The sequence below is a fragment of the Protopterus annectens genome, chromosome 2.part0 (genome assembly GCF_019279795.1).
Source record: "Protopterus annectens isolate FY-2018-M chromosome 2.part0, PAN1.0, whole genome shotgun sequence".
Taxonomy (NCBI): domain Eukaryota; kingdom Metazoa; phylum Chordata; order Ceratodontiformes; family Protopteridae; genus Protopterus; species Protopterus annectens.
The window spans coordinates 1,325,923,178-1,325,950,050 of NC_056728.1; the positions used below are offsets into that span (position 1 = coordinate 1,325,923,178).

General features: G+C 39.1%; 1 protein-coding gene across 3 annotated transcripts in view; it reads right to left on the bottom strand.

The window, feature by feature from the left end:
* Positions 1 to 26,873, bottom strand: part of ATP8A1 (ATPase phospholipid transporting 8A1) — a 3,191,789-nt gene that overhangs the window by 1,359,078 nt on the left and 1,805,838 nt on the right. For all 3 annotated transcript variants that reach the window (XM_044061519.1, XM_044061518.1, XM_044061517.1), the window contains one exon: positions 1,954 to 2,038. In XM_044061519.1, coding sequence (XP_043917454.1) covers positions 1,954 to 2,038 — 85 coding nt within the window. The remainder of the gene's footprint in view (positions 1 to 1,953; positions 2,039 to 26,873) is intronic.

Sequence of the window (26,873 nt, forward strand, 5' to 3'; positions counted from 1 at the left end):
TCTGTCCCACACTGAGACAAGCTAGCTTGCTTTCCTTGGCTCACAAGAAAGGGTAATTCCCACTACCTTTTAAGACTTTTTGAACCCTGCATTGTTTGCTTACTCGCCTTTAATAGCTGGTGGACAGAACAGACATCTTCCTTCTCTCTTTGAGATTTGGCAAGTTGTCTTGAACCTTTCTACCAAATAAATTATTACCAACAAAAGGAGCATTCTGCATCTTCTGCTAGATACAATTTAGCAAACTAGAAGTCAGTCATATGTGTCTACTATGCCCACTGCTGGTGACCTGGGTCAACAGTTTGAGATACCTAGCATCCATCTAAATGACTCCTCACACAACTTATCACAGGTGTGCTGTCTCTGAAATTAAGCAACTTGACTTTGGCATCCTGAATTATGGAGGACTTCAGTAACAACTTTATATCTTTGTGGATTTTTTAACAACATCAGAACTAGGTAAGACAAGCACTCTGCTTAATTAAGTACAAATCCATGAATAAGGTGGCACAGAATTTCCTGACCCACAGAGCCAAGCATTTAGAGTCTTTATAGGGGGTGGTCATTAAACAAATGGGTTTTAAGCTGAGGACAATTAACAGCCACTATCACTGTGGATGAAACAGCTGGCTGTTAGCAAAAGGAGTAGTCTTTGACCACTGACAGGCACTTATTGTATGACCTATAAACCATAGCTAGAAGCTTCAGTGGAGATTGTCAAGATAAATTTGTGCTGACTTGATGACAGCAAGTAAAGAAAGAACCACCTTTGAATCAGGCTTAGGAAAGTCTCTTGAATCATCAGATTTGTTCATCTATGCATCAGCTCTCAGATCTTTACCTCTCAACTGTACAGATTTTCGCAGAATGTCCAGATTTTTGCTTCATATTTTTGGTGTGTTTCTCCTAAAAATCTCTACTTTTCTGACAAATACCTGAGGATTTAAGTCATTAAATAATGACAAACATTCAAGTTTAAGACTCCACATCCTTCAGAAAATTCATGCTAATGCAAAACCTATTATTCTATCAACGTCTAAGTTTGTAAGAGCAATATTTAAAATCTGTCCCTATTTATCTCCCCATCATGTTAGGCTTTGTTCAGATTTTTTGCTCCAAGAGGTTGAGCAGTATATCTGCTGATGAAAATGTCAATGCAACTTTTTCACAGTAGTGGTTAATAAACACAGTGCAGAATTATATGTTTCCTTCTTGCAGCTGACCTGGGAGTTATACATTTTTAACATCCTAATTTTCCCATGCTTTCCAATGGCATGACTGGCAGAATCCCAGTCACATGATTCCTGACATGCTATAAAATTAATGATTGACTGAAGAATCAGATTAATGAAGGGGGAATGGTGAGATGAAGTATTTTAATGCACAGTATAAAACCAACATGGTTTCAAAATTCAGTATGAAAAGTATTTGCACTGCTTGGCATTAGTTTTGTTGACAAAACCCATTTAACATAGCGAAACAGTAAAAAGCAATGGAGATCTTGCTTTCTCCGTTGCTTTTGGCCACAGCTCTGATGTACTGCGTAGGCATGCGCAGTACATCAGAACTGCCACGGATACCAGACAGCTGCAGAAGGGCAGCAAAGAGGCATTATACAATGCCATTATTTAAGAAAAGTAATTATTTCTTTTCTTAAATAATGTCATAGTATAATAGCAATAACCACACCTGTGTGGGTAATGCGGGATTTACCCACGATTGTCTTTGTTTGGTCCCTCGGGACCAAACCACGCCAACCGTGGGTAAATCCCACATTGCCCACACCCAGGCGTAGGTTATTGCTATAGTAACTGATCCAAAGTTATTTAAAAGCAATCAAACCATGTTCAAATGCTGCATATGTGCAAGCCACATGATAATTACACAGGCAAGACAAGCGTGTTATATTCTATAACTTCCCACATAGCAAACACAAAATAAAAATATACCAACCTTCTGTAGCAAACTGTTCTAAATGTTGTAAGGTAATTTCTTTATATTTTGAGCTGTCTGCCAGGCGATCGTAAATTACTGTGTCCTGTCCAGGAGTACAATGAAAAAATATATTGCTGATTATCAGGCAATTATTAACAGAATTAAGCAACTTGAGAAAAGCATAAAAAAAGAAATCTAAGTCAGTGTTTTCTTAAAGAATCTTGCCTTAAAACACTGAGAAATTTAGATAAAGTGAATCAGTATGAATCTTTTATGCATCTCCAATATTTAAAAAAATGCTTAGGTAGTAAACAAAGTAGTATGCTTCTCTTCATTTTAACTATTAAAAATCTTAGGCAATGCCTCTAAATTGTTCAGCTCTGTCTGAGGTCAACTCAAATACAACAGTAGGCATTAATGTGAAAAAAAATAAACTTAACAGAACTCTTGCATGTTGATGCAAAATTAACTTGCACTTCTGGAGCAGAATACTACAAATGACCCTTCACGTTTAGTTCTATGAAAGAAAACCAACTGTACTGAGTGGAACAGCTGGGTACATTCTTCTTGTGTCCCCTAATAAAACTCATGTTTCTCTGTTCAGCGCATACCTATCCACCTTTGCCCAATATACACTGTAAGCACAAAAAACGTGTGCTGAAGTTTGTTTACAAGAAGCCCTACTGTCAACTGTGTAGCAGCAGGAATGCCCCATACAAAGAGGATGGAAGGAAGAAATAAAGAATTCACCTCAAAAATCCATCTTGCACATCAAGTTATATGAGTGTCCATTTATCTGCTATACCTTTGGCATAATGGTTAAGGTGTTTACCTTACAATCACAAGGTGCAGGGTTTGATCCTCACGTGGGCTAATTGGCTAGGCTTAAAATGGATCACAAGGGCAGTTAGCCTAGTCCTATCTATAAACCTATGAACCTTAACTTTAACAACTGGGAAACCATTTACTCAGGAAAAAAAATTGAAAGATGTACTGCTGGAATGGAGGCCCAAACTATGTTGCTTGGTAAGTTACACTGATGACCTATTTGGCCTGGCAAAGATGTCCATAATGTTCAGATAGGAGTAATCTATCACTATATTGGCCAAGAGTCTAGTGGCATCTGGTGGCAAAGGACAGTCCAACTGGCAGTTTATTTGTATACGGTCTGCTTTTTAACTGCAAAACCTGCCTAGGAACAAAGAAAATTAAGACCCACATTTACAGACCAAATGTAGACAGAAACATAAAAGGCAGGGGACATTTTTAATTTATGTATGCTTACATTTGTTAACCATGTGAGTAGGGTGGTCACAAAACCCTTTTCAGCCAAGACTTTGGTCAAAAGGCAGTTAAGACTCAGTTAAGAGCCACATACAGTAGATTAATACGGACTAGTACATATGCTACAGATATATATGTACAGATGTTACATACAATTACAGTGGAAAACACTAAAAAGAGCCAAGGTAGTTCAACCATAGTTAATTAGTACTCATACATATCACTACAGTTTAACAACAGACTTACGGTAATGGATAATAAAACATAAAATATCAAGAACAAAATATAAAGTTCAGAAATGCTAACTCCTTTGAGACCATTGACCACTTGGGCATCATATTCAAACCCCCTTGTATCAGTCTTAAACCTTACACTGTCCTCTTGACTAATAGATTAAACTCACTTAGTTCCAGTAGGTGGTATCTCTTATATCCATTCCTAGCAGCATTCTGCATGAGGTATAGTCTTCGGTCCCCTCTTGTTTGGCATTTACTTCTCAGAGGTAAAACTGGGCATTCAAGGCTTACAGATATACAAAAGTTATGTTCTTACATAAAGCTATATCTGTGTTGTCTTTCTCCAGCTGAGAGACAATAGTGACAATTTTGGCAAGGGGACAGAGGGAGGGAAGTTAAGCCAGACGGAGAAAGACAATACAGATCTAGCCTAATGGTAAGTACATAACTTTCTTATCTGATGTAGTCTTTTCCATCTGACTCAACAGGCGGGACAGATGCCCAAGCTACTACAACTATGGGTTGGTCTCATGGAAGGATATTCTGCAGAATGGTGAAGTTGAAAGATGCACAGGACCTATACTGCATGTCCATCTTACAGTGTGATATGAAGGTATGAACAGTAGACCAGACCAAGGAGCTGCAGCACAAATCTTATTTATGGGAACTTAAGCAAAACAGGCAGTGCAGGCTGCCACTGCTCTGGTTGAATAAGCATTAAGTTGGTGTGGAAGGGCTAATACTTTTTCTTTATGTACAAATGTAATGCAATCAGAAAGCCATCTGGACAATGTAACTTTACAGATATCCTGTCCCAACTTAGTCTTTCAGAAGAAAATAAAAAGTGGGGAAGGGTTTCTCAGTGAAGGGGCCTTGAAATCCTTGATTTTGAAGACCGCCTCTAAACGTTGGGCAATGTCCACTGAAGTTACTCCCCCCTATGCCTTTGGTTGGTCTGTAACCAGAAATGTCCTGGGCAAAATTCTGGGGTTTTCAAAACGAAAAGTTTCTTTCTACCCTTCTGGTTCCAGGAAAAAGTCCTTGCAGACAGAGACTTCCCTGCTGTTTACGTCTGGTGTGCGTCTCTTTTACCTTGGGTCTAAAACCTGTTGACCCATCAAAGTTTTTTTAGATGAAGGACATCTTACAGCTCTCATCAAAATTGCAGAGATGTATCCAGGTGTTCAAATGAATAGGAATGCCAGTGCTTGCTGCTCTCACAGTGCCATCCACTGTATTAGAAAGTAGGCGCATGGATACATTAGACATAGTTTGTAGGATTGGCAGTTCAAACTGTACAGCTTTCTGAATGTCCACAGGCAAATTATTTGAGAGAGATCTGGAAAGTTCTCTAATCAAAACCTTCTGAAAATATGTGAATGTCTATATATATTTACTTAAAGTCAATAAAATTGTTTTTAAAAAAAACTTTCTGAAAATGAATCGTGTATCAACTAGTTCAGGACGAGAAGAGCAAACATTGCTGAAGCATCTGTCCACTTTCCAAATCTGTCAAACAACTTGGACTCCCTGTTATGGGGATATACAGAGATGATCTCTTTGGAAATTTCTTCTTTAGGGCTGCTGCCACCACAACAGCATAAACTAGGGGATCCTTGCTCCAATGTGACCTGTTCTGCAGGACATGAGAATGTTATCCAGTTTTCTTGGTATTGGCTCCATCACATCAGGCTCTTTCCAAGTCCACTAGCAGACCAAATCAATGAGATTATCAGCAGATACGACTGCCCAAGGAGTAGGTGAGCCAACCCCAAAAGCCTTGATGGATACCACCTCCTCTTGGAAAGGAGGTTTTGGTTGACCAGTACCCCCCTCATCAATTCAGGAGCCTCTCTAAAGGAGATGAATTCCAAGTGGGACCTTGGGTACCCCTCCCCTTCCCTGAAGTACGGATCTTCCATGGGTGACTCCTGAGAGGAGACAACTTGCCTCTTTTTTCTAGATCATTTCCTGTGACTTTCATGGGAGTGGGGGAGGGGGATGTACTCCAGAGAAGTCTCAGAATTGGAATGGGGACTCACAAAGTGAGGACCCTCAAGGCCGAGATTGACTGTCCCTTAAGGATAAGATGTTCAATCAAAACTGCAGAATCCAGACAGAGTTGGGACGGTGTTGAGGGTGTGTGAAGAACCTCCTGTCTAGATATGGACAGGACTCTTTCCACAACTTTGAATGCTGAAGTTGAGATCTGTATCGAAGGAGGTCCTACAAATCCCAAAGACCCTCAGGGAGTAATATCCATGACACCGATTAGATTCAGTTCTAAAGTCAAGTTGTCTAATGCTGAAGAACGCAGAAAACCCAGAAGCAGAGAGGACTTCAAAAACTTTTTCATCAAACTCAACCTCATACCTCAGCCCCGACCCCTTGGCTCACACGCCCTTCACAATCTGATGGTACCAGAGTCGAAAGGGTAAGGGAAGCTGTTGGTGTTGAAGTGGAAGCCACTTGCAGCCCTGACAGTGTTTTCTCATGGTTATCACCCATTATTATGGAACCTGGGTGCGAAGGTCGTAACAGAGAAGAAGTAACCAAAGGGGAACTGACTGGGTCAGACTTGGAGACCCCAACAGAGGAGGTGCTGGGAGGACCTCCAGCTAAATCTGAGATCAACAAATTTCCTCATCTTCCAATTGACATTTGTTTCAGAAAGGTTTCTTGATGACTGAAAGGAGCTGTAAGAAGAAGCCTTTGAAGATGGTCTGGAAGACAGGTGTCTATAATGGGGGATCAGGCAGTAGTCTAGGAAAGACTTGCCAACTCTGGAGAGAACCAGCATGCTGAAGAAGCTGTTCAGACCCAACCAACCTTGTTCTTCAGTTGATGTTGCATCCAACAGCTTCGGATTTTTCAGGGCTAGCTCCTACTGAGAAGCCAGATCACAGACTTCTTTCTCATTTGATCTTTCCGTTTTCCTTTTCTTTCTTCTTACTCTTGTCTCTGTCTTTTTCCTTGGCAGACTTCATCTTGCCTACCTTCTTGGAGAGGCTGAAGTATAAGCTAGATGAGTCAATTCTCCTACTTGGGCAGGAGTTATAAGTTTGTTTCTTCAATCCACAAGAGCCTTGGCCACAAAGGAAGCTCGGGATACGCATTCAATATTTAAACTGTCTGCCCAAATTTGTAAATACACACATTTTGTGGGTCTTGTGTGGGATCTTGTACCCACAGCCACCTCATTTTTTAAAACCAGAGGCCTTGTTGGACACCTTGAAAGAAACAAAGACAAGGCAACACATACAAAAAGACAACGTAATGTACAATACTATTCTAACCCAAAAGTAAAACAGAAAAAACACACAACTTCTAGGAAAATACTACAAAACTAGTAATATTAATAGAATACAACTATAATTTTTTGACAGGGTAGGGAATAAAGGCAGGAAGTGAAACTTCCGCAGTCAAAAATTACAGACAAAATTTGGTATAAAAATATCTAAGAAGGGGGAAACACCTTAGATAGAGAAATGGATAATGAATCCAAAGCCTTAGAAAAATACAGAAAAAAAATAACCAAAAACTACCAGCTGATGGACTCTGAGGGCAGTGCTGTCATGGGTCATGTCTGAACCTTACAGGTGGCAAAAGAGATGTGAAGTATTGCAGGGGATAAGAGGGAATTTTTAGTAGCATAGAAGCTTGACCCCAAATCCAACTGCCTAGGGAGAAACGGCACCAATGTCAGATCCAATGACACATTTTGAGTCAGACAAAGAAGACTACACCAGACCCAAGTTTGTGAATGATTGCTGTTCGCGACTGTCCTCATGATACTCGATACCCAAATTCTCTAGCAGGGCCTAGACCAGAGTAACCAGTGATATGTCCCCTAACTCTTCCCTCTTATCATATAACTGGTGCACCTCTGAAAATAGACTCCACTATTATAGAACTGGGTGCTCATGCTGACAATGAGCTCTGTTTCAACAACATATCTCAGCTGTGGTCAGAAAGTCCTTTCTGCTTCACACAGCTCATCTACCATGGAATTTCTTCTAGATCCAATAATGTTATTGTCTCCCTTTACTCCAACTTCATTACTACTCTAAATACATAAACCTCCACTATATGATCAGCAATACCTTTTGGTATGAAATGCTTCTTACCCAATGCATAATCCATCTTTGGAATAGATTTCCTCTGCATATCAAGACTCCCCTTCTCCTTGTAAAACTATAAAGCAAACCTCAACAACTGGATAGGTAACCATAAAGTCATACTTTGCATTAAAGCTAATAATCTATCCAGAGAAAGCCAGTCTATTCTTTTTATGACAAGCATGGCATGACATGACTAAGTTACTTGAGAGATCTCCAGTACTAAGCTTAGTATAAGTTTATGAACCCATGGCTCAAACACAGTGTACTTTACAGTAATTTGCCATAGGATGAAGCAAAATGTGGCAGATGAGGATGGGAATAATTATATCAAGTAAGGTTAGGAGTAAAACAGTTACACTGCTTTGAAGAGATGAGGGTAGACAGAAGGGAACTTCTGACGAGAGACATATTGGACACGCTATGAAGATAGAATTCCAAACAGCAGAAGAGAAGGCCGTTTCTGCTGTAGACAGTCAGAAGGGGCTCTACTCAAAATAAAAGTGTGTGTGAAGAAAAATCTCAGAACAGAGTGTGCATTAACAACTGCAAGTCTGCAGATAAGAGGTAGACAGAAGTCAATCTTCATGAAAGTAGCAACAAGCATCAAGCTGGCTCTGTAACCGACAAGGATATTGACAGAAAATACACAACAATGGGTTCACTGGTCTGACAGGTTGATAAATAACCAGATTTAGTTTTAGGTCTTCTGTAAGACGAAGTACCACATGAAGCACATATGGCGATGAAGAGAACATCATATTCTAGGATGGGTATACATAGAAGCTTGGCTATAGGACACCAACAGTGCAGCATCTTAGATGAGGCAGTACTTTGGCAATGGTGATTTCAACATGGGAGGTAGGACATGGATCAAGATACTTTGTAAGAGTTGGTGGGTGAAATGACATTTTCCAAAAAGTCAATCAGCTCAACAAGGGTGTCACTGGGCAAGCTTTGAGACATTCTGAGTCTAAAGTTGGCATTTTCCATGCATTTAGCAGACATCTGGAACACTGACAAACCTTGTCTAGATAGATTTGATGATAATGTTTAGCTCTGATGCTATTTTTGTGATCTGAGGAGAAACAGATCACCAGAACACAGAATGGTTTTAAACAATGAGATGTCTCGGAGAAGACTATTAATAAAATGGGAGAAGAGATTGGTACCAAAACTGTAGCCTTGGGAGAAGCCAGTTTTTATAGTAGTGGCATCATAGCAGGTGAAAACATAAGTGGACAAAACTGGACAGGTTCAAGAAAAATAAAAACATAATATACTCTGAATCATGAGTGCCAGGTAAAGCAGTATTCTCTAAATAATAATTAGGGTATTATCCGAACCTCTACTCCAATTGTTCATTCTTCTGCTGATAACTGCATGTCCCTTGCAAACAACTTCCATCACTTACTTCTTATGTTCCCACTCATGGGCTTTCTGTTGAAAGAAACTAGTGCCATTTGAAATTCAGGGAATGAGTTATAAGAACGTCTTTGTGAAATCATTTAATTAGAAACTTAAATTTATCAACACAAGCAGCTTTTGTATTTCTTTTGGGTACATTTCTCAACAAAAGACATACTGATTTCTTTTGATTAATGGGGTAGTCCACAACAGTCTTAATTTTGAATGCCAGTAATGAAAAGGAATCAAAATAATCACAAACATGACAGTTAACAACTGCCAGCATATTTACAGAAAATTGCTGGAGAGTGATCTCAAAAGCTGTTCTTGAGTAAAATTTATTTTGTGTTGGTTTTAACAAGATTCCACTGTTAGTATAAACTTAGCATAAACAGATACAAAGCCATAGAGTGTTGTCATATCCAGCTGTGTTGACAATATATTTGTATCTCTGCCTCATGTATATTTAAGGAGGTTGCAAACCTGTACATTGCACATTCCTAAGTTTATGATGTGGTCTGGAAGTTGAAATCTCTCCATGTTTTAGCTACAAATTCTCTTAATCACATCAAATAGTTTCTAAGAATTTATGGCAATCAGTGCCTGTCAGAACCACTGCATGTGACATAAGAGTGTGCATTTGTAGCCTTTGATTAACATGGGTATTTATTTTCCCTTCCAGGTACAAAACTACACTGAAAAGAAGATGCCACCTGAAAATCACCTTCATAAGTCAATCTTTATTGCTATCAGCTAAATTTTGGTTATAAAGAAAATGGTCTACAATTTACAGATTGCTTATGGTTGGGTCCTTTGATAAAAACATAGTTTTTATAGGTTCACAGGTCCAGACTAAGCTATTGATCGGTTAAATCACATGTAGCCTAGCCTCAAGAAGAACCCTTTTTGTCAATGCCATGCAACACAAAGTAGCTACTACTTAATTTCTCTTTTTCAAAGAAAGTTTGAGGGACCAGACCAGTTGTGAATTTATGGTTTCCCATCATTTTGTCTAGGATGTGTTTGAAGAGGGTCAGGGAATTACTTTGTTTGAAATTTAAGGAACGTCTATTCCATAAAGAGGGATTCTTTGAAATGTATTGATCTCACCAGCAGGTCCTGTTTATGTTGCAGTGTTAGAATAGTTCTTTTGCGTAGGTGTTAAAAGTGTTGTTTGCTTTGTGGATGTGTAGGAAGTCACATAGGACTGGATTCTTCAAAGGCTCTTTATGTGAGGCAAAGCCGCCCTCAAAAGCCTGCAAGAAACAGAGAAAAGACAAAGTGCTTCAAGGTGGTCTATATAGCACACAGACAACATGGCCTTGATTTTCTCTGTGAAGAAATGTTGCAGTCTTTTGAGTTGTTTCATATGTTTACACAAGTATGTACTGAAAGAGGTACTATAGTCTAATATGTGTCTGATAAGGAAGGAGTTATACTCCTGGTAGTTAGACTGGCTAGACAAAAAGATTTCTTAACAGCAGTAGATACATGGTTGTCAAAGGATAGTTCATTGTCAATGAAAGTGCCCAGGTCCTTAACAACTGTATCTGTTTTCAAAGGTGTGTCGTCTGTGTGACAGGTGTATGGCTACCCACGTTTGCAAACGACGCTATACTACATTACTTGGCTATTAGCTTAAGGCCATGATCCTGGCAACATTTATTTGCACTTGTTAGAAAATACTGAAGAATCTAGGAATCAGCTGCAGATTTTATGACAGCTCTGAGTTTGCAGTCATCCACAAGCCCTTAACATCAACCTTGACATCAGAGAAGGAAATACTGAACAGAAGTGGCCCAAGGACCAATTCCTGAGGGACACCCCTTGTAATTACCCTTTTTGATGACAGCATGCCCCCTACACTAATAGACTGAGTTCTTTCAGTGAGTTAGATTTCAATCCAGCTGTTACATAGGAGCTTATATTTAGTTTTATTAGCTTATCTAAAATATCAGAACATGGAATGGTTTCAAAAGCCTTTGTCAGGGCAAGGTAAGCAGTGTGCACCAATTTGCTTGCATCCAATGCATCACTGACTTGTTCAAAGAAGTCAACTAAGTTTAGGAAGCAGGATCTACCTTTCATGAACCCAAACAGGTTTGAGTCAAGGAAATGTAGACTTCTGATGTGGAAATGTAGACTTCTGATGTTCTTGTTAATAAGTTTTAGAATAATACAATCCATTGCCTTACAGACAAGGCTGGTTAGTCTTGTGAGTCTATAATTACCAGGGTCAGTGGTGGGTCCTCCTTTTTGGAGTGGGATGACTACAGCTGTGCTCTACACCTTAGGCACAAATCCAAAGGAGAGAGTAAGACAGAAAAGGTTTAGTAGTGAGTCCATAAGGCTGGGGTTGGTGCTGACAAGAAAGAAATCTAGAAAATTGTCTGGGCTTTATCCCTCTACACCACCAGATTGGTTACACTCCAATGTGATCTTGGGGGAGTGTTGTGAATAAGCTAATATGCAGGAGAAAGTTATGTGAGATAAGTGAGCAAAGTTAAGAACATAACTGAAGTAAATTTATCAGCTAATATGTTGTCTGTGTCGTCTAGGGATGAGTATGCTTTGCCGTTTTGTATTAACCCAGTGTAGTGCTGGGTATTACTTCTAAAGTTTCTGACATAGATATAAAAAGCCTTGTGGTGGTTGTTTACAGGTTTCTGACAGTTATAAAAAGCCTTGTGGTTGTCTTTTACATAGGTGGCAACTTTCAGTTCATTCTTATCTTTGCAGGATATTATTTTGATTCTTAGTTCTTTGTTTATCTTTCTGAGTTCCCTTTAGAGACTAGAACACTTAGTTTATGCTTATGAACAATAAGCTTCTTCCTTTCGTTGTACAGAATGTTTATACAAGGATTCCCCCTTAGCAATTTATTCCTGAATTCAGCATTGCATTTATGTATGACAGGGACCAATGCCTCAATGCAAGCATTCAGAGGTACATAGAAACTCTCTATGAATGTAGCAGTGAGAGAGATGGGGTCATTTTTTTTGTGGGGGGGTGCTTACATTTTATCAGGTTATCTAGCTATAATAGATTTGCCTTTAATTAATCTCTATAGATGGAAGGGTTTGATGGTAGCAGGTTCAACTCTAACAATGAATATTACAGAGCAGTGGCTGGATTTGACTAGAGATGGGTCAATTACAGTTGTACAGCGTAAGGAAGTCATATTGGTGAGAATTAGATCTAACATTTTTGAGCACCTAGTTAGGATGTGAATGAGTTGACCTAGGAAACTAGCATCTATGAAATCTACAAAGCATTGTGCATTCTTACTTGTGGCAGTGTTGGTTATTTCGTTAATGGAGGGATGGTTGAAATCCACCAGAACAGTATTTGAATCAATGGGGAGGGACCTCAATTTGTTCAGATAAGGCTTGTGGGCTGTGGTGTGACATGGAGGGTAGTAAAGTAGATTATGATATAGTATGAATTTTTACTAATGGTAAGTAGAATACAGAGGAGCTCAAGGTCATTATCTTGCCTTATGAGTCTTGATGGATTTTGGCTTCTTAATAATATTGACACACCACCACAGTCAACACAGGGTTTTTAAAAGATGGATCTAAATAAATGGTAGACACTGAAATGTGGCACTTACTGGGTGCTATCAGTACAGTGAACCCCTGTTTCAGTAAAGATGCAGAAATATACATTTTTGAGAGTCAGGAAGGCCTATAAGGGGTGCAACTTCTTATTCAGACTCCAAGGATTGAGCAGTATTATGTTTACATAGTCTTAATTTTGTTTGACTATACTGGTAATTTGAAAAGACTGACCTTGCTTAATAAAGGTACTATGGGTGGGAAGAGGTGTAAACCATCCCTAGCAAAGCAGATAGGGCTGTCAGTCATCTCATCTCAGGCCGATAAGCTTTGAGTTAAAGGCAATCATATTTTGTTTGCATTGTGGCATCATTCATGATGACAGTAAGGTGCTACTCAAGGCTAGTTTCATCCCATTCTCAAATAGGTCTGTGTTAGAACATTGATGTGCCAAAAATCCAATGTTCAAAATATCGAACCCAAGTAATAAAGACAATGACTAACTGGAAGACAGCCAAACACAATAATATTACAAACAGATGTTTTATTTTGGGGGGGGGGTTGCATCTCTCATTTCCCCACAAAACCTCCTAATTATATATATACCAACTTGGAGATCGCACTACAGCTGAGAATGGGCAACCCCCAATACGTTCTGCATCTCGATCTCACACAACTGCTTGCACTTTGTGATGTAGTTATGTTAGTCTATCGTCTGGTTCAACATTGTGTTCTTACAATTACTTGAATTCAGTGTTACGAATGTCAATTTTTTGGCAAGTCAATGTCCTAACATAGACCCTCTCAGACATTTTCTGAGAGCTGATCCTTGGGTGAAGGGACCTAAGGGCTGTAGTGACATGGCAAATCCTGCCATCTGAGAGACAACATATGGTTACCCATTCCATGCAGAGCCTGGTGAATGGTACATCTGTCACATATGACTAGGATGTTACCAGATGTGTCAGCTCAGCATTGCAGCCTTAAAGACACTGGTTTACCAGACAGATGACCATCTTTTTCTCTTCTACTGTTTATTTATATAGCTAATCTTTGCTTGTAGGTGTGTCACTGAGTAAGCTGTTTACACAAACTATACCTTGGAGGTCTTTTTGATTTGTGCAGGAATTTTTTAAGTGCCTCAGCATACACAGCTTATTTCTTGATTAACATCAAGCTGCACACAGTTGTGTGAGATGGATGTCAGCACTGACAACTTAGCGGGCATTGCCAGGAAGTTTAGATGAGAGGATGGCACCAAATGTTAGTAAATGCTTGCACCCCTCATATCCAGATTCATCTAGTAGAAGAAGCAAATTATTGCTAGAAACCATGAGGCAGTTGTTACACTGTCCCATGGCACCTAGTGCTAGCATACCTGGTATGTAAGAAATGCACTGATGAAGTTTAATTGGGGAGGGGGGCTGTTAAACTGGTGAGGAGATGAGATTTGCAAATGAAGTAATACCACATGATACAGCTAAAGCACAAGAAGTGAAATGGGAGGACAGTTACATTAGGTTTAAAAAAATACAAAAGTGAGTCAAGAAAATTGGTACGGTTTACACAAACAGTAGGCACACAAGTGCTGAAGAGTCAGTTAGCAGGCCAATTTAATACACACAACAAGAAAATTACAGTTTGAAATGTAGCTCAGGGTACACAACAAGAGAAAGTACAGTTGTGTAAGATTTTACCATAACAGTAGATTTCCTACTTCTCACTGCTGCAGTATTTTTTTCATTACGATATCCTGCTGAGGACAGCCTAATGCCCAGACAGCATAGCAAAGCCTTTACACCTTCCAGGCATCAAATGTCAGATGTATGTCCCATGTACAAACTATAAGGTACACATATGACATACAGACACCTAATCCTGAGAACTGAAGTGCCCCAGAAGAACCGGAGCAAACCCAGAGAAGGCAATAACATGTACATCTGGGAAAGGAAGAAGAAGGAGAAAAAAGACCCCTTGGCCAGGAGGGCAATAGAAAGTAATATGGGGCTGGAGGGAGGGAGAGAATATGATAACAGTGATAAGGAAGGACATCTACTGTTATGGTGAGATCTTACATAACTGTACTATGTCTTTCCTTATCACTGTTACAGTACTCATTACTCATCGGAGAGTACAAAAGCTACTGGAAAGTATTTGAGGAGGAATGCAGAGAACAGCCTTCCACAAACCCATGAATGATGGCCTAGGCAAAACATGCCCTAGTCCTGGTAATGACATCCAACTTGTACTGTTTGGTAAAAGTGTGAACAGAAGATCAAGTAGCAACTTCCAAGACAGACCCACATCCTTGGAAAAAAGCACCAGAAGAGACCACTGCTCTGGTAGAATGAGCACAAACAGAATATGAAAAGAATAGCGAAAAGAAATAGCCTTAAAAATCCAGGAGGATATTGTTGGCTTAGACATCGCCAAACCCAATATCTTGGCATGAAAGGAAATAAAACATTGCCCAGATTTCTTGATATGGTTTGTCTTGTCCAAGTAATATTGCCCTGTCTACATAAATTTAAGGTGTGAAGAACCTTCTCACTAGCAGTCTGTGGAGATGGGAAAAAAATAAGGAATATGAATAGACTGATTCAAAGGCAAATCATTATCCACCATAGGCATAAAAGGATTGGTACAAGGAGACATCCTGTCCTTGTGAAAAAACAAAAAAAATGAGGAACTGCCATGAAAGCTTGAAGTTCAGAGACCCTCTTGCCAGAAGTAAGCGCTAACAACAATAGTCTTACAAGTAGAATGCTGTAGGGAAGAAGAAAAATCAGGCTGATATAGGATTGGGTCCATTTCTCAAGAACAAAATTAAGGTCACAAGAAGAAGGAACATGTTTTCTTATAGGCATGAAAAAATGACGACTTTTAAAAATTGTGTGACTTCAGAACTAGAAGTCAAAGGTGGATTTAGAGTCAGACAGGTGGAAATGGCTGACAAATGAACTTTTAACAGATGAATATGCCAAATCAGAACTGAGTGACACACAAATAAGAAAGGACCATAGGGACCCCCACAGAAAAAGGGTCGAAGTCATGTCTGGCACACCATATAGAAAAATTATTCCATTTAGTCACATACGATTTTCTAGAAGAGTATTTTTAATTCCTGCAAACCTGAAGCACATCCACAGAAAACTGGTGCCTGAAAAGAATCAAAACCCTACCACCCAAAGTGTCAGCTGAAGGGTGGACAAATGAGGACGAATGAGAGATCCCTTGTCTTGTGACAGAATACCCATCCTGTGAGGTAAATTGTGATGACTGTCCCTGGCAGGTGAAACAGACAGGGAACCAGTGCTGTCTCAGCCAAAAAGAAGTCACCAGCAAGATTCTGAGTGTGTCCCACATGATCATATGCACGACCTGTGATAGCAAAGGAAGAGGGGGATAGGCATACAGAAACATTTCCTTCCAAGAAAAAGACATGGCAACCATTTTCCAAGCCAGAGGACCTGGCACTCAGAACAGAACTGGGAAAGTTGTCTGTTCAGAGGGAAGGTAAAAAGATCTACCTGAAGAGTGCCCCACCAATGCAAAACGTCCAGAAACACCTCCCTGTGAAGCATCCATTCATGAGGATTTGTCCTGGACCCGCTCAAAGAGTCTGTCACTAGACTGTGCTCTGAAGAGATGTAAACCGCTTGAGGAACCAAGTGATGTCAGACTGCAAACTCCCAACCCTGAGCAGCCAACCTGCAAAGAAGGTAAGACAGTGTGTTGCTTTGCTTGTTGATATACCACATGATTGTGCTATCGCCTGAAAAAACCTTTAGAGGACCTGGATCCAAAGGAAGTGACAATCCTGGAGAGCTAAAAGTAGAGTCCTCATCTCCTTGATGTTGATATGGTGTGTCAGCTGTTGATGGGACCAAAGACACTGGACTTTTAACTTGTTGAAGTATGCTCCCCTGTCGTGATGGGAAACAATAATTTACAGCTCCTGAATAGGGAAAGGAACCTGAAAAGACAGACCTGGATTCAGGGAAATCTGATTAATCCACCCGTGTAGCTTGAGTTTGAGACAAACTAAGACAGGGACCGGATACTCCACAGGGTGGCACTGCTGAAGCCAAGCAGAGTTGAGATATCATTGCAATTTCGTCATGTGGAGTTTGGCGAAAGGAACCAAGGGAATGGTGGATGTCACGAACCCCAGGGCTCAGAGATATTCCCCTTGCAGGAAGGACTGAAAGAGGAAGAACATGGAAATAAGCAAAGAGAGGACCTTGCTGGGAGGAAGACAAGCTAACATCGGAATGGTCTGAATCCTGGAACCCAAAAACCACCTGGTCCTGAGAAGGAGTCAACACAGACTTTTTGAGATTGAGGGTGATCCCCACATTGCGCAGAAGCAGCATAATGAAGTGTACATTTTGAAGCATGAGCTGTTAAAAGGGGGCTTGAATTAGGTTGTCCAAACAAGGGAATATTTGAATTTCTTGAAGTCTGCGGAAGACTACCACAGGAGCCAAACATTTGGTAAAGACCCTTGGAAACTGCAGAAAGACCATAAGGCAAAGCAGAGAACTGATAATGCAAGGAAGAAAAAGAGAAATGTAAAAACTTCCTAAAGAGAGGGTGACAGGCATATTGAGGTAAGTGTCCTTCAAAATCCAGAGATATCAGAAAGGCTAGAGGAAGCAAATGAGAAAAATGTCTGAAGAGACAATGTCCTGAAGGAAGAGACCTTGAGTAAGGTGTTGAGAAAGGACAGATCTAGGATGGGCCTCCATGACTCCTCCTTCCTGGAAACCAGAAACATTCTGGAATAAAAATCTGATCCTTGCTAAGACAAGGGAACAGGTTGAATGATTCCCTGATCCAACAGATCGTGCAGAACAAAAGAAAAACGAGGAAGCTGGCAAGGAGGAGGCTAAAGAAGGCTGGAAAATGGAGAAAGGGAACTGAAAGAAGCAGCTGAGTCAGATCCAATGATCGGTTCAAACCCAACAGTTAAGGAATGAGTGAAAATGGCATTAGAGCAACCATTTTGGATGGTGGAGAGAACCTAGACAACTGTGGTTATTTGATGCCAAACAAGAAAGGAAAGTGTATCCTAAGGGACAGAGGAATCTGGCCGATGTGAAGAGGAGGCTGGATGTCAGACATAGGTAGATTTGTCAGGAAAAGAAGGTTTTTTGGTCTTCAGAACTCTGAGTGGGTTTGTCTGGAAAATCCACTTAGGAACCCTCTTGCTTTTATCAGATTATCTAGGCTGCCTATGAACAAAAGAAGAGTTAGAAGGATAGTTCTTCTGGAACTTGAATACAGAGGGAAACAAAGATTTGCTTCAGGTCTTGCATAACCTTACCCTTATCTGGAAAAGCTTTAAACAAGTCTGCTGCAGCAATCCAAAGAAATTCTGGATGTCTAAGGGGAATCTAAAGGTTTGGCCTTAATGTCCTCAGGTAAGGCTTGACGGTGCAACCATGAGTATCTCCTCATGACAGAACCAGAAGCAGATGCCCTAGAAGAGGCATCAGCAAAATCATAGCTGCATTTAATGGACTGGTGAGCCATCTGAGAGGAATAATTCAAAGAAGTAAGGGCAGAAGTCTTAGTGTCCAAATTAGGCATATCAGCCAACCCCCTCAAAGCTGGGAGAGAACAGCCATGACATATCTAGTTATGCGGGGGTCTGATAATTAATGGCCATAAAGGCCAAAGTAGTATCAAAATGTTCTTTTTTCCCCATACCTCTCTACGACATGACTGTCCTTGTCAGAAGATAAAAGTCTGGAAGATGATAGCAGTTTGGATGGCTTATCTGTGGACACTGAAACAACAGTAGGATCACATAAAGGACTTTTTTTTATCTTCAGGGACTTTATAAAATCTGTCTGACTTCTTAGGGACCAAAGGTTGAGAGTTAGGAGCCTTAGAAGCTGCTGCAAATGTATTGAAAAGGGAAGTTAAAACAGGACGGACTGCAGATGGTCTGGACGAGTCCATTTGCAAGAGTTCATAACATTGCTTTTGAAATTCCACCATACAGACCAGTGTTTCCCCAAAAGGAGAACTGGGGACAGTGAATCTTCTTAATCAGACTCCAGTGCAAAAGTAGAGTGGATGTGTGAGGAATATACCAAGGACTCTTCAACAGAATCCAACTCTTCATCAGAAGAATCAGAATTCCTAGGCCTCTTAGAAGGGTTTCAAGACCAGAGAGCAGGAAAAGGGAGAGAAAGCCTTTGTAAGGATTTCGGGGCTATAAGGGCATTAAACAGCCTCTGGAAAAAGTCCTGCCACTCTTTGGGATGAATCTTAGCCATAGAAGTAAAGAGGTGAACAGGTCCACCACAGGAAAAAAGTCACAATAAGGCTAAGACCACTGAAAACTGTAGGAAGCAATTTAATCCACAATTCCACGACTGAGGTATCATCAGAGTCATAAACAATTCAAACACACCCAGCATATTCTTATATACATTTAAGACATCAATTAATCAATTGAAATTCCTTAATTAATGAATAAAATATCCTTAAAGGTAACTATGCAAAAACCAAAAACATTTCTAAAAATGCATATGTATGAATGAGTCCATTGATGAAAATAAATGAAAAAAATATTTGTATATATAATATCCTTCCTATCTTTGTTACCAACATAAACCTAACTAAAGATACAAATCAGAATGTATGAAATAAAAAATTGAATGAATATAATAATATGTATATACAATAAATGTAATATATTGATGTTGAATGTTGAATGAAGTACTCACGAATAATGAATATTTCACAAACACAAATTGTGTTGTTCAGTATGTAAACAACAATATGACAAAATCAGATGCTTTGTATTTTCAATGCATTAAACTAGTTGGTGTAAATAAATATAACAATTCAACAGTTACATGTTAATATTACAATCATCTAAAAAAAAATGTTAGACAGTCATCCAATAGGATAAAATCTAAATAAAATTAGATCTATATTTTAACAAAGGTTTTAAAGAAATACTTTCGTTGATCCCCGGGTATTTAGTAGCATTCAGCCTAATTTACCACTCCATTTCCCGGAGGGCAACTAGATTGTCAACGTCTCCAAATGTGTCAGGTTTAATTTTGTCTACTACAAAAAATAAAAATTTTTTGAATTCGTGACAAGTTCTACTATGTAAGTAAAGGGCATTGTGGTCATCCTTTCTTCTAATGGAACCACAATGTTCCCTAATTCTCTCTTTTAAACATCTTATAGTCTTGCCCACATAAAAAGCATCGCATGTCATGCATGATGCAACATATACACAAAGCTTAGTGACACAGTTGCATCACCCAGGACATGCGATGGTACGACCAAAGCCTGCTACAATGAGGTTGGAACCTACTGCTATATATCTGCACCATTTACAACTACCACATCTATTCATTTGTGATCTCACAAAGTTGTCACTTTTTCTCTCTAGTATATCCTTCAAGTTGTTTCCCCTACTAAAGACTATTACAGGGGCGTCACCCAAAATTGGTTTTAAACTTTCACTTAGAAAGTAATCCCATAGCATTTTTAAGTTTGTACAGATTTCTAAAGAAATGTCGTTATATTTCAAAATGAATTTAGGCCTTTCTTTGTCCATACCCACATTGTTGTCTTCACTGTTCAACCCATACAAAACTGAATCCTTAACCCCTGTTTTCAAAATTGGGGAATATTTACTTTTCCACTTTTTGTACACCTCTTTTTTAGTTCTAATTAGAAGTGTCAAAGGATAACCTCTCTCCAAGAAAAATCCAATGAGTATGTATATCTCTTTTTTAAAATCATCGTCACTGATCAACCTAGAGAGACGAACCATCTGACCTTTGACCAAGCCCCTCCTTTGGTGTATAGGATGGCAACTGGTGTAATGCAGCATAGAATTTGCATAACTAGGTTTCCTATATATATTACTTACAAACTCCATTTCATTCTTGGAAATCCTGATGTCCAAAAAATTAGCATAATCACTATTCCAATTGTATGTAAATTTGAGGAATCCAGAACAGTTGTTTATATAGTCCATGAATTCCCCAACACTATCCTCATCACCCTTCCATAAAATGAGTAGATCGTCCAGAAATCTATTATAAGACAATATATTGTTCCCAAATCTAGAATTAAGAATGTACTTTTTTTCCCATGCTAGAAGAACTAAATTAGCATAGGCCGGGGCACATTTAGCACCCATTGCTACCCCGGTCATTTGTTTGTACCTTTCACCTTCAAACATGAAGAAGTTATTATTGAGTATCAATTCCATTAGTCCATAACAAATTTCCAATTTTTCCATATCAAATTTCCTATTCGAATATAGGCTGTCATAAAAGAGCTCTAAACCCTCCAAGTGAGGAATTACTGAAAAAAGATTGACAACATCAATTGTTAAAAAAACAAAGTTGCCTAGTTTTGAAAAATCAATTGAATTCAACCTTTCTAAACAGTGCCATGAATCCTTCAGTATATGTTCAGCATCTGTTAAAGCTTTCTTACAATGGAAATCTACAAATGCTGCCAAGGGCTCAGTCTTAGAACCCTTTGCTGAAATAATGGGACGAAACTGAAGAGAATCAGTTCCCTTGTGGGTCTTAGGTATGCCAAAAAATTTTGGCATATAAGGAAACTTCACTACTAAAAAGTGAAAATCTGCCTCATTGATCACTCCCTGATATAAAGCGTCTAGTAAGTACATGTCAATTTTCTGGTATGCTGAATTAATCTCGTGAATCGATACTCTAGTATAGGTGTTGTCATTATTTAAGATGGACATCATCTGGCCAACATAATCCATGTTGTACATGATGACCATCCAAGTTCTTTAAGTACTGCCCTTTCATTATTAGTCATATTGTCAATATAGGTGGCCCTTTGCAAACAAAGTCTCCTCAACTCGTATTCCACCATTCTTTCAAAAATGCTGATCTCTTTATTAGTAGGTGGCATGAATGTACTCTTCCTCCTAAGTGAATTAGAGGGGTGCAACCCGTTGGATATGTTACTATTAGTACCTGATGTATGGAAATATAGTTTCAAGTTAATTTCCCTTGTAAATAGCTTGAGACTTTTCAATACATGGGTTACATCCAAACCAAAACTTGGTACAAACTTTTCCCCTTTGCTAAATAATTTAAAATGGGATTCATTCATAATTAAATCAGTGTAGTTGTATATAATGTACCCCATTTCCTTTTGGATACTATGTTTCAGGAATGGAAGACATGTTACTGACACTATGTATTTCTACATCATTGTTATTCAAATTAACTAACACTACCTGCTTTCGTTAAAGCGTCTAAACAAAGTGGTATAACTGGTAAGGCAACACCAAATTGGTCTTGTTCATTTATAATAAACTCATAGTTACGTTCACCTTGCTTGTCACTAATGTTCACATCCTGCTGGTAAGTCTCCACAATGTTATTAACTGGTGAAAACAACCCAGTTCCAACATTATCAAAATAGTCAACATTGTCATCATCAAATGAAATTAAACTATTGTTATTAGATTCATCAATCGTATTGGTGCTCAAGTTAGTGTATATGCTTTCACTTACAGATGTAATACAAAGCCCATCTTTGCCCCCCTCATTGACTTTACAATTTTGAAAGCTGGGAACAGTTGGCAAAAAGGAATTAAACAAAACATTGATGTCATCACATAAGGAGAAATTAACAAAAAAGTCCGAGGTAAATTCTGGAGTGAAAGAAATCAATGATAGTTCATTCCCCTCCTTCCTGGACTTAATCTCATTGACTTCGACTTTCATTAGAACATTCAACAGGTATTTCATGTTGATAATGAAATACCTTGCGTCCCGGTGGGTATGCAGTTCCTGTTTTGTATGCATAACAGTCCCTGTCTAACTTTTTGTTTTTGATGGCCTTATTCTTATACACAAAATTATCTACATTCTTGATCACCCTCTTGTAGTGGTTTTTATGCTGAAAAAATAATAAATCTTGGGTGATATTAGCATCCAAGTTCACTATTTCTTCTCGCAGTTTTTTCATTTTGATTTCATTATGCCTTAATATAATGTCTAATAAATCCATACCTGTCCTTTGGTATAACTCAATCAGTTCTTCATACGCTTTGGAGTCAACCTCAATTCCCGTGGGTAAATTTCCAAATTCGTAAACCCAACGGAATCTGCCCCATTTCTCTTGATTTAGCAAGAAACAAACTATCCAGTTGTACTGCGCGAAACTTGGTGCAAGTCTTCTCATATTTAAAAACACGTCTAAACGAGGAGTTTTGTTGTAGTCCACGGTCCCCTGGCACCATTCGAACTTCCAACGGCCTCATTAGCACTCAAGAAAAACCTTGATGATTCGATGGGAAATAGGAAATTCACCCCGGGGATCACTTCTGTGGTTCTGCTCGACACGGGGGAAGGAAAATAATTTTCTTGAGTGATAAAAGCCAAGGTACCTTTTTGGCCAGGCTTATATAGGCCCCAGGGCCAATAGCCTAGTACCTACCTATGAACCTATAAAGGTAGCAGCAGCAGTCTGTGGATATTGTGAGCAACAACTAGAAATTTAGCTTGGATGGTTAAACAGCAAACAATATCAAATATAGTGAATCATAAGCACAACAAAAGACAACATCAAATACACTGGCTCAATACCTTGCCAACTCTAAAAATGATTACAGATAAAAAAAAAATTGCATTGTATAATCTAATTCACATACTTTCAGTGACAGGAGAATGGCAAGTACAGATAGCGCTAAACCTGCAGAATAGCCACATACAAATTCAGAGTATCAGTAGCACAGAAAGTCAATACAAATGCAGTGAAAACAGCAAAATGGTAAGATACAAACCTTGATAATCATTACCATAGAAAGGCAATATAAATGCAGTGAAACAGAATGGTTAGATATAAATTCAGAGAAGGTCGTAACAGCAGTCTGTGTTATACTGAGTTCAACTGTGTGGCGCAACAGTCATATAAAATTTAAGAGTAATGGGACATGTTACAGTTTGCCTATAATATTAAAACTCTACATTAGATATGAAGGGTCACTATGTATAAATGTGCTTAACAGCAGCTATCCACAACCGTGCTTCAGCCATATGCAACTGCACAGCTTAATAAACAGAGCTGTATGCTACAAAACACTAGGTTAAGCAAATTTTTTTTAGTGTCAGAAATGACAACATCTCTTATGGATTTATTTTACAAAATTAGAAGGTAGATCTGTTGAAAATAATTCTCAACAGTATGCAATAATGCTACGAATTGCACAACACTCCCCAGGTGTAGTGGGATCTGGTCTGACAATGAACCAAGTAGATGTCCTCAGGGGTGCTTTTGTAGTCACAGCACAGACAAGCAGTGTGTCGAAGCCTGCAAACATTCTGAGTTTCCCACTTCTGCAAGGGATGCAAGTCAGTATGACTATCCCCTCCACCTCACTAGAAAATCAGTGCAGACAATTTCCCTAGTGTCTGCTGAGAAACTCAATCTTGTTGTATGCTCCTACGTGTGCACAATCATCTGCCCTCATGTGAGATGGGCAGGCAAGTACCGCTCCTTCATTCCTCTCAAACTCAGCTAGCTCTTCCAGTGTAAGGTCTGCTAACTGAACCCTGGTCACCTGGGTCATACTCAGGGCTCTATTCCTGTATCCTACACATGCAGCATATAAACTTACTAGATATCAGTTGCAGTGTTAACTCAAGATTTTCAAGCCCATATGAGCACCTCAAGTAGACACAAAAAAAAAGGAACAAGACAATATAGTAAAATTAAGGCCCAAGCACCTTGCATGCACTGCAAGTTAAAAAAATGAAGGCCTCCCATATCCAGATACAGCCTGATCCAGCTTGGGTATGGCTGATACATTAATGATGAAAATGTTATCCAACAGTTTTGCAGTAATAACAATGCTAGGCAAGATGAAGTGTGTTTACAACTTGTGATATGAAATGGTCTAAGAAACAGTATTATACCTTCACTGGAAACTTAATGGCACTGAATTTGTGCATCTCACAATGGTTATATTCTATTATATTCAGCAGAAAATATCTCCTGCCCACATATCTAATTCACCCCTCTCCCATCACTGTTTGGCATAGACTTTGGACATACTCTTACCACTCTGTCAGTCTCCTCTGCACTAAGCTCTGGTAAGCAACCACCTATTCCTGAGTAATGTTTAAATGTCCTTATCATCTGTAATTTATTCCCATTCAAAGATTCACAATGAATGTCTAAATGTCTCTTTGTAACCCTACCATATCTCTGGATCATGAACACCAGCTCCTTAACTTTTACTGAACATCATGCCACCAGCGGGTGCTACCTACTGAATATTTCTTACATTTCTCATATGCTTCTGTGAGATCTCTGAAGACACCACTACTGTGCAAATCACATTAGATTTTCCTCAATTCTATCCTTCCAGAACAAATTAACAAAATTAAAAGAATGTCAAGAGCTTAGAAATGACAATATTCCTCATCCCAGATAAGGTGCAAACAAATGATGGAGATTGGTTTGCTGAGATGCTCTTGAAGATAAGGTAGCTGTCCATACAGCAATTTATCTTCTTCAAGGCAGTCTCAGCCAGCAGATCCTTATTTTCATTCTAATGACTACAGAGCAGTAAGTAGGTAAGTAAGGACAAAGAAGGGCACACAAGCCAGGAGATGAGTGCTTGAAAGAAAGCCTTAACAAATCCTACCCTAGCCCTGAAGCAGATGAAGCCTGGAGTAAGCAGCAGATGCAGAAGCATTTTATAGAGATATTATTCCAAAACAAACAGTAGGTGGTGCCATTCCACTTGTGGAATGAGGCCTCGTCAAGTAGGAAGGAGGATACTACAGCAAAGAGATCATGAAATGAGATGTAGCAGTTTGTTCTACGACTAGCTTGTCTATTGTTTCTGAAAAGAAGCCAAACGACCAAAATAACTTTTATAAAGTTTTCCTAAGTTCCTCTGTATTTAAAATAACCTCTTTTCTCTTAGGTTTGACTGTAAACAGGTTGAGTGGTTAGTTTTCTGGTTCAGCATTAATACATACACCACATCAGAGAAAGGTTTCTTACACAAGGAGACTATCCTAATAAAAATCATAAAAACATAATCACAGAAATAAGACTTTTCAAAAGAGGAACTTAAAAACTGCAAATTCTTGTCATCTCAGATGATGGCAAGGTTAAGGTGTCCAGTATAAAATTCAAATTCTATTTAAGGACTAAATTACTGGAAGCAGGTTTCAAGTATATGACTTACCTGAAAATAATGTTACCCACATCCAGATGCACTACCATCTTTGTTTTCGAAGTGGTGAAGTATTATTAAAACTGTTGACAGGAAAACTTAAAATGAGGAAAATCTGAGTCCAGCCTCAGGAAACAAGACTGAATAGGCCAGCATGCGGCCATCACTGTATAATAAGGGCTACACCCAGCTGGAGGTACATTAAGGAGATGGTCCTCATATAGATGAATGCATGATCTGGCAGCATGTTTCTTGTCAGCAAGAAATGGCAGACCCCTTTGGCATATCAAACCAGAAAACGGTTATACATTTAGAGGTCATACATGAAAAATCAATGAACTGAAGACTGAGATAAACCAGACTTCCCTAGCTTTGATTCAGCACATTCCACTCAGAGTTGGAAGACAATAAGAATGGACAGGAGGAACCAAATCTGCCTTAGCCAAAATGAGACTGTGAAATATTTTGTGCAGTCTGTCTACTTAAAGAAGAAAAATGACAACTGTATATAACCGGTTAGTGGATGATGCACTTAATATGGGCCTGCACTATATCTCGCGACATCTTGACAACCCAGGGACATATGCAAGAATTCTGTTTGTGGACTTCAGCTCTGCATTTAATACAATAACTCCAGAACTTCTTCACTTGAAACTCGCCCAGCTTTCCATTCCTGTTTCTACCTGTCAATGGACCACCAGTTTTCTAACCTATACAACAGCAGGTGAAACTGGGGAAATTTACATCTAGCTATCGCACGATCAATTCAGTTGCCCCAAAGGGATGTGTGCACTCCTCACTGCTTTTCTCTCTCTACACTAATGACTGCACTTAAGTACCCCTCTGTCAAACTTATTAAATATGCAGATGATACAACCATCATTGGGCTCATCAGGAATGGTGATGACTCTGCATACAGATGGGAGGTTGAGCAGCTGACCCTTTGATGTAGTCAGAAAAATCTGAAGCTGAACACTCTTAAAACTGTGGAAATGACAGTGGACTTTAGGAGTGGTACTATAATATTATCCCCTCCTCTTTATATTTAATACTGCTGTGTTGGTTGTGTAATCCTTTAAGTTTTTGGGATCTATAATCTCCCGGGACT